The 8,955-nt window shown below is 41.9% G+C and overlaps 1 protein-coding gene across 18 annotated transcripts in view; it reads left to right on the plus strand.

Moving 5' to 3' along the window:
- The window catches only part of ZNF438 (zinc finger protein 438), a 175,972-nt gene extending 167,375 nt beyond the window's left edge, over positions 1 to 8,597 (plus strand). For 16 of the 18 annotated variants that reach the window (XM_064368508.1, XM_064368506.1, XM_064368513.1 and 13 more), the window contains one exon: positions 447 to 8,597. In XM_064368508.1, the coding sequence (XP_064224578.1) occupies positions 447 to 1,062 (616 nt within the window). In that variant the 3' untranslated portion in view covers positions 1,063 to 8,597. The remainder of the gene's footprint in view (positions 1 to 446) is intronic. The other 2 variants (XR_010339527.1, XR_010339528.1) reach the window with 2 other exon arrangements.
- Positions 8,598 to 8,955: the final 358 nt, after the last annotated feature.

An 8,955-nucleotide genomic window follows, 5' to 3' on the forward strand; every position in this document is an offset into this window, starting at 1 on the left:
TTCCTTGTTTTCCTGTAGTTAGATTTTGATTTTTAGCTACATTCGGTGCTCAAGGTTAGGGAGAGCCACAGCGGGTAGGGTGGGACTGTTACCTTCAACAGAGCCAACGGTGCTCCCATACCCTTCACCCGCTATGACGTGACTCTTCCATGTGATTGCTCCTGTCCCTGTGGTAACCGAGAACAAGTTAGCTCGCCTGGGACAGATGCATGAAGAGAGGGACTCTTACTAAATGAACCTGGTAGCTGGAGAAATGTGTGGCCACAAGCAGGAGTGACAGTTGGTGTTTACTGCGGTCCTTTGTCTTTTCAGGCGCCCTGTTTGCCCCAGCCCTTGTCTTTCTCGTCAGTGTGTATTTTAGATCCCTGAAGGCTGAGAACTGAGAGGGAAGGTTCCAATTGTGTTTTTCCATGAAATCTTATGTACACTATTTTTGCCCTTTTCAGGGAAAATAAGTCCAACCTGGAAGAAGACTTCCTTCTAAACCAGGCAGACGAAGTCAAATTACAAATCAAATGTGGCCGTTGTCAAATTACTGCTCAGTCTTTTGCGGAAATAAAGTTTCATTTGCTCTATGTTCATGGAGAGGAAATTCAGGGAAGGCTGCAGGAGGGGACCTTCCCCGGAAGCAATGGGACTCAGGAAGAGCTGGTGCAGCACGCTAGCCCCAACCGGAAACGGCATCCTGAGAGAGGGAAGCCGGAGAAGCCTCATTCCTCCAAAGAGGAGTCACACGCATGCCCGAGACTGAAAAGGCAGCTCCACCTTCATCATCAGAATGGCATGGAAATGCTCATGGAAAAGGAAGGACCCCAGTCAGGAACCAACAAGCCGAGGGAAACCCGCCAGGGCCCTGAGTGTCCCGGCCTCCACACGGTCCTCTTGTGGTCCCATTCAGGCTTTAACTGCCTCCTTTGTGCAGAGGTGCTGGGGCGGAAGGAGGACCTCCTCCTCCACTGGGAGCACCAGCATAACTGTGAGGACCCTTCCAAACTGTGGGCTATCTTCAATACGGTCTCCAACCAGGGAGTGATTGAACTATCCAGTGAAGCTGAGAAATGAAACCCCAAGGCAGGCCGGGGTTAAGGAGAGAGCTCTGCCGCCACCTTCCCTCAGAGCTTCATGCTTTATGGTGGTGCTTAAATCACAAAGATCAAACAACACGGGATCAGCGTGAGTGAACAGAAGTGATTTTTGTACATGGCTTTATTGTCTTAGGAAATAAAATACATGTTCTCAGAGCATTTTTTCTAACCATATGCAGTCTTAATTTAAAAACATATGTACTGATTCTTAATATCTTAGACTTCCAGAATAAATAAAAATATCAAAATTTGGAGATTGAAATCTAGAGGAGTATAGGCTGTTCTTCAAATACAGCTCCCAGTGAAAACGTGTGTATGTGTCTTTACTTTTGTTCAGATGTTTTCTGCTTATATAGATTGATGAATGTCAAAAATTTCCAGGCAGCAAAGCCCTTTTAGTCTCAACCATAGTACCACGTTAGATGGTAAATGCTGATATTTATTAAATTCTCTGGTTTATTTGAATATGATATAGAGCAGTATTTGAATAAGATTGTCATCTGCAATAATTTGAAATCCATGTTTTCAGGATTCAGATTTTTGTTTCTTGTAATTTTGCTATTTTCTTAAATGCACATTTCCTTGAAGATTAGTTGTTGGCAAGTCTTACAGCTGTAGTGTTCCATATCAAAATATTTTTTTTTAATTTAGTACTTCAGCTAATAAAAAATCCACTTGCTTGGTAAAAAGTTGTTTTCAAGTAGTCTTTGGGACAGAAAATTTACAACCTGGAAAGTGAACTAGATAGTTCAGTCCAGATGTGTAGACGTCTCAGCTGCTTTCCCTCACTCCCAAGTAACTTCAGAGGGTTGTCGCTAGCTGATCAATTTTAGATGGAACTGTGCCTTTCAAGCCCAGATTCTCTTTGAAAGTCAAGAGTAAATGATTGCCTCTTAAATTCCTGGGAAATTACCTCGAATCAGTAAAGTTGTCATTTGAAGTTTCTGGCCATTCTGGCTGCAAAATCATTTTCTTAGAAAAGTGGACTTTCAGCACTCATCCTACTGATGATCGCAGCCTTGGATGAAAGCACCATACATGTGGCCAGCTCTGTTTGCTGAATCTCAGCCCAGGCATGTTCATAATATTTTGTGCTCAAGGAAGTAAACAGAGAACTAAATTCTAATTGATAAGCTAGTGGATCTTAAATATTTTTTTAATGTCCAGTTTTAAAAGCCAGTGTTCATATACATGATTTGCCTCTAATAGTACAAAAAGAGAAAACTTTGTCTTTTTGCAAATAGTTTTGTAAATTTGAGAAGAGAGTAGGGATAGAAATATCTGAAAGATTGTGTTGTGGTTTGTCTATCGATCATACTTTACCCAGTTTCAAATAGGGAATATCAGACCTCCACTGTTTGATAGTTTTAGAACTCTGGGTTAATAATGAAATCTCTTTACCATTCAAACCAGTTCCCAGTTTGTTTTTTGAAAGATTGGTCTTGAAGACATCACCAAATGGCTTCTACAAAGAATACTACTTGAATTCAAACCATGGAACTTGAATTCAAACTATGGAATAATTCATAGACTGCTCAATCCCCAGATGCTAAGTCGTATTTTTTAAATGCTGGCCCATTGGCCAAGGCAGACTAGTAAGTGTGGAGTGCGTATGGAGACAGAGGTGTGGGGATGGAATGTATCCACCCAGCACTCGTGGAAAGTCTGAAGTCCCTTAGGTAATGGAGGGACCCAACTGTGGCTTGTATCACTCCACATATTCTTACAGCAAGGTCATAGGCAGTCTCCAGAAAGAAGCACAGTGAGGAATGCGGAAAAGAGCAAAGGTTTGGAGAAGATATGATGGACTCATGATTCAGCACTCTGGCTGGATCCACATTTCAGAGCAGCCGCATTTCAGAGCATCTCAGAGCAGCGGCTCCAATATGCTAACTAAATTTAGGCAACTCAACGAGACTAATCCATGCAGAGAGCAAGTGGCATGTGGGGACCCATGGAAAAGTGACACTCATCTTTAAGAAAATTCTTTTTTCAAGAGAAGGAAGCTGTGGGGCATAGGACCCTCTCTGGAAGTCGGTGTGTATGGGTTCATTTGTGGTACAGTGTTACAGTTCTCAGCTTTTCAAAACTCCCCTGCCTTACAACACAGACAGCCCCAGTGCCATCCAAAATAAGGAGTGTCTGGCCCTTGCTACTAGTGCTTCATTGAGAATGGTGGGAAGAAGGCTTCCTATGGGGGAGGCGGGAAGACGAGAGGGTACTTAGCTAAAGTTACTTTGGGAACAGCTCAGAGCCTTTCTTGGGGTAGAAATGTTACTGGAACAGTCCCAACCTGTCTACTTAGGCCAGAGGCGGTGTGGTGTAGAACAAAGTGCTCTCATACTTACTGTGTGTGGCCTTGAGAGAGTTCGCTCTCCTAGGCTCCATTCCCTCCTCTGTGAAGTGCGAGTGACGGTCCTATCTCAAGGCACTGTTGTGAAGAGTCAAAGAGACACACATGAAATGCCTGGCACCCATGGGCCATGTGGTGACTGCTGGCTGGGATTTATTAGGCTTTTGGCCAGACTTGGGAGAAGAGGCATTTTGTACCATATAAAAGATAATTGTAGAAAGCTTGAGTAGACAGATCTTAAGTACAGAATTCAGGAATGGAAACTACTAGGAACCACAGAAGTTTGCATTTTTGCATGGAATGCACTTTAATTTTTAAATAAAAACTAGGATTTGGATTGCATGCAGGTTTGGTAACTGTCTGTTCAATCAGAATAAAAAGCAAAATTCACTCAATTATTTCCATTCCAGCCTTCACTCTGGGGCTTGTATTCCTCAGGTCTCAGCCCAGGTTGTACCTCCTTCCTCAGCTGCCCCTCCGCCCTGCCCTTGCCCCTGTTCTTGCTGTGATCATAGCACCCACCTTGCTGTTTAGAAGCTGAGGGTGGACTTGTCCACCTCTCACACTGGATAATAAGCCTCATGAGGGCAGGAACTGTACCTGTGAACAGAGGTTCAGCACAGAGCCCTACAGGGTCCACTGCCTGACATGGAATGGCGCACAGCAGACGTTTGTTGAAAAAAAAAAAAGGATACATCAGTTAAATAACAAAATTACCACTTTCCTTTTTATGTAGAAACCAGCCTTAGAAGCAACCAAACTTGTAGCTAGAAAGGCATGGAGACAAACTCGATCTTAAATTCAGCACGTTCATTCTGCTTCGTGTCTTTTGCTTCTTGGAAAATTGTCCCGATGCCAGCAAAACTAGATTTTTTTCCCTCCTCTTTTGGCCCTAAATTATTTCTGAAAGTTACAGCATTTTCGATTTGTATTGTTTTATTAGCTGTCATTTTTATTCACGTCCGCTTTTGTTGCTCTCTCTCTGTCTCTCTCTCACTGGACCACTTCCTAGTTTAGCTTGACTGTTCCCCTGTTAAGCGGTTCCTCATATGGAAAGTTGCCGCTTCATCAGCACACCATAAATAATCCAACCTGGGTGCGTTCCACTGCCTTCTCTGGCTACAGACTCCTCCCCTCCCCAGCTGCACGGCTCCAGTTGTCTGTGGCCCCTGTGACAGGGTTGTTGGCAATAAATGTTCAACTTCATTTATTTCCTAGAATTCTCAGATCTGGACTGGTTTGCTCCATTCAAGCCGCTGACAAGCTTTGTTAGGTACATATTTTATAGCGTCTCCCCTTTTCACTGGGCTCCTGAGAAAAAGTGTCCTGGTGAATATGACCTGGAATTTAGCAGAATAGGTTTTTAGCTTCAACTTTATTCTGACTTCCCTGACACTGGACAAGCAGCAGCTTATCTAGGCTTGTGGTTTAACCTAACATATTTTAACAATATCCACGTCTTCAGGAATATTACTTCTAGAGGTGAAATATTTATTGTGTCTTATATTTGGTCACGGTCATGGTTATTCTTACAATAAAATTATAACCACAATTTTGGGAGCACGTTTTAAATTTGTGTTTAGTATGCAGACATTGACTTAGGAGTACATCACATTTTCCATGCTCTGAAGTGTGAAAATATTTCAATGCATTGCTTAACTGTAGGAAAAATGCTACCCATTGAAGGAAACCAAATGTGACAAGTAAAAGATACACTGATTATTCCTTCTAATTTTAATGTGAAGCTAAATTATCTTTTTCAGTTAAATTTGCTCCTGTCCTCAGAATTGCTCCACCCCCTTAGCTTAGCAGTGAAGAAACAATAGGATGGCAATTCTTGCCGTTTTTAGTATGTTCCAAAAACAAAATCTCAAGTTATTAGACTTATAATAGATCATATTTTTTAATAGTCACTGAGCACTCCTCAATAAAAAGATTGTGCCTTCTTTCATTAAATATGAATTTAATCTCCACCTAGGAGTTGCAAAGAGACCACCAGGCCTTTGCAGAGACAAAGCACTGAATTTGGTCTGATTGCTGCCTGAATTGTAATGCATATCTTACTACAAAAATTCACCCATGGAAGAGATCCAAGTAGCTCAAACACGTGCACCCCGCATAACCACCCCTAGAGCTCTGGCTGTCTCTGAAAGATATTTAAGGTTTTGTGCTTAAGAAGCTAACGTGCTATCTTCTCCCAGTCTAATGCAAATTAAAGCACAATTAAGGTTTTCATAAGGCATTCATTGAACCAAGCCTTTTTGACCGTGATCATACCCAAGGAAAGTTACTCTAAAATGTCTGAGGAAACTAAGTCTTTCAAATGGTCTTTATTCTTTCAGGAAGTAAAGGACAGGGAAGGAGAAGCAGGAGAATGAGACTACTGTGTCAAGACGCGGCATGAGGAGCTTTCTGATGATGCAAGGCCCAGTGGGGCGCTGTAAGGGTAGGGGAAACATGTCTCTGGTGTCCAGGTAGTACAATGCCATTCATATTTTGTTGTAACTGATGGAAGGAAATTTGGCAATGTCTATCAAAATCTAAAATGCACATTTTGACCCAGGATCCCTACTTCTAAGAATTTGTACCACACAGGTACACAGGTAGATAAAGATGTTCACTGCAGCATTGTTTATGGTTAGCAAAAGACTAGATGCAACTGAAATATCTATCACAGCTAGTTAAAAAAAAAAAAAAAATCAGTACACCTTAAAATGGAGTACCATGGTGCAAAAGATTGAAGTAGCACTTTGTGCTGGAATAAGTATTGTGTGAAGGAAGCAAGGTCAGAAGAATGTATACTATGTTTAAAAAGGGGAAGAAAGAGGGAGAGAGGATATATGTGTGCTCATAGATGCACAGAAAATTTACGGAAGGTGACTTTGCACTATTGCAATGTTTTGTTGCATTTTCTTTAAAAACTTTTCCTATTTTATTTATATTTCATATTTTGATATTCTTGACATAGAATTTCAGCATTATTTACAATCAAATCTGGTAGTATTTTCGTGCACAGCCTTTGCATTTGGTAATATGTTTAGAAACTCCAGTGCTTACTGAAGTGTTCATAATTATTTTCTTCTAGTAACATTATGGTCTTTTTTTTTTGAAACAGAGTCTTGCTGTGTCTCCCAGTCTGGAGTGCAGTGGCATGATCTCAGCTCACTCCATCTCCCAGGTTCAAGCGATTCTCATGCCTCAGCCTCCCAAGTAGCTGGGACTACAGGCACGCACCACCACGCCCAGCTAATTTTTGAATTTTTAGTAGAGACAAGGTTTTGCCATGCTGGCCAGCCTGGTCTCAAATTCCTGACCTCATGTGATTCACCTGCCTCAGGCTCCCAAAGTGCTGGGATTATAAACATGAGCCACCACGCCCAGCCCATTATACTCTCCTTTATATATCACAGTGGTTAGAAACATGGGCTTTGTTGTCTTACGGTTTTACATTTCACTCCCGAGTCTACCAGCTATTTATTTAGCTCTATAATTCTGACAAGTTCCTTCATTTTTCTTTTTTTACCTTAAGTTCAGGGGTACATGTGCAGGTTTGTTATTTAGGTAAACTAGTGTCATAGGGTTTGTTGTACAGATTATTTCATCACCCAGGTATTAGCCCGGTACCCTTTAGTTATTTTTCCTGATCCTCTCCCTCCTCCCCACTTTCACCCTCCAGTAAACCCCAGTGTGTGTTGTTCCCCTCTACATGTCCATGTGTTCTCATCATTTAGCTCCCACTTATAAGTGAGAACATGCGGTATTTGGTTTTCTGTTCCTGTGTTAGTTCCCGTGTTAGTACGTATGGCTGCATCGTATTCCATGGTGTATATGTACCACATTTTCTTTATCCAGTCTACCACTGATGGGCATTTTAGGTTGATTCCCTGTCTTTGCTGTTGTAGTGCTGCAATGAGAGTGTACATGTGTCTCTATGATAGAACAATTTACATTCCCAGTGATGGGATTTCTGGGTCGAATGGTAGTTCTGTTTCTGGTCTTTGAGGAATACTACACTGTCTTCCACAATGGTTGAACTAATTCACACTCCCACCAACAATGTATAAGCGCGTTCCTTTTTCTTTGCAACTTGCCAGCACCTGTTATTTTTTTCTTTCCAATTATAGCCATTCTGACTGGGGCGAGATGGTATTTCACTGCAGTTTTCATAAGGCATTCATCTGAGTTGCGTTTCTCTAATGATCAGTGATGTTAAGCTTTTTTTCACATACTTGTCGGTCACATGCATGTCTTTTGAAAAATGTCCTTTGCCCACTCTTTAATGGGCTTGTTTGGTTTTTTCCTTGTAATTTGTTTGTTTAAGTTCCTTACAGATGCTGGATATTAGAGCTTTATCAGACGCAGAGTTTGCACTTATTTTCTTCCATTCTGTGGGTTGTCTGCTGCCCTGCCGATCGTTTCTTTTTCTGTGCAGAAGCTCTTTCGTTTAATTGGATCCATTTGTCAACTTTTGCTGTTGCTGTAGTTGCTTTTGACATCTTTGTCCTGAAATCTTTGCCCATTCCTATGTCCAGAATGCTATCGCCTAGGTTGTCTTCCAGGGTTTTTAGAGTTTTGAGTTTTACATTCAAGTCTTTACTCCATGTCGGGCTGATTTTTGTGTGTGGTGTAAGGAAGAGGTCCAGTTTCAGTCTTCTGCATACGACTAGCCAGTTCTCCCAGCACCGCGTATTGAATAGGGAGTCCTTTCCCCATTCCACGTTTCTATCAGCCTTGTCGAGCATCAGCTAGTTTTAGGTGTGCGGCCTTGGCTTTACCAGATTAAGCTGTAGCCATACTGGTATCATTAGGGTAGGCCTCAGCAAAACTGTGAAGGAGGGAACATCTGTCCTGTTCCCTCACTCGTGGTGCCCTGGGCATTTTCTCACTTGAGACCCTGCTGCCTGACAGTCCCACGAAGATGACCCACAAATTAAAAAGATATATTTGCAACCCAAGATACACATTCATACGTACGTATACTGTACACAGATACCTACAACTGAGACAAAAGATTTTATTTAATAAAAATAATACAGTATATAAAATAATTTACATTGCATTTTGACATGTCCTGTTCTAATTCATTTTTAAAGGCTGGATACCTTGCACTAAGTTGATTTCATGACCCACTAATAAGCAAATAAAATCTGAAATATTTGGCTACAGACTTTTTACTTTCTGACCCCTCCACTACATCATGGCCTTTCTGAGCTGTCACTCAGTCCCTCAGATCCCTGCTATCAGAGGCTTGATGAGTGACACTCATCTCTCCCCACAAACTTACATTTCATAGACCTTTTGAAGGATGACATCACACCAAAGGGATAACTAATGCTGGAACTTCAGGCATCCTGTGGCCGACTGTGAGGCCTTTGGGAGCTGTGTCAGCTAATCCCCTGGTGGCTCTCCACTTCCCCTTTGGAAAAGGGACATTGCCGCCCATCAAGAGGCTCCCCCCAGTATGCTGCCAGGCCTTGAAATCCTCTCAGAGTTTTACTTGACTAGAGTTGCCAACTT

The sequence above is a fragment of the Aotus nancymaae genome, unplaced genomic scaffold (assembly GCF_030222135.1).
Source record: "Aotus nancymaae isolate 86718 unplaced genomic scaffold, 86718_ANA_hifiasm-v0.15.2.pri h1tg000077l, whole genome shotgun sequence".
NCBI lineage: Eukaryota > Metazoa > Chordata > Mammalia > Primates > Aotidae > Aotus > Aotus nancymaae.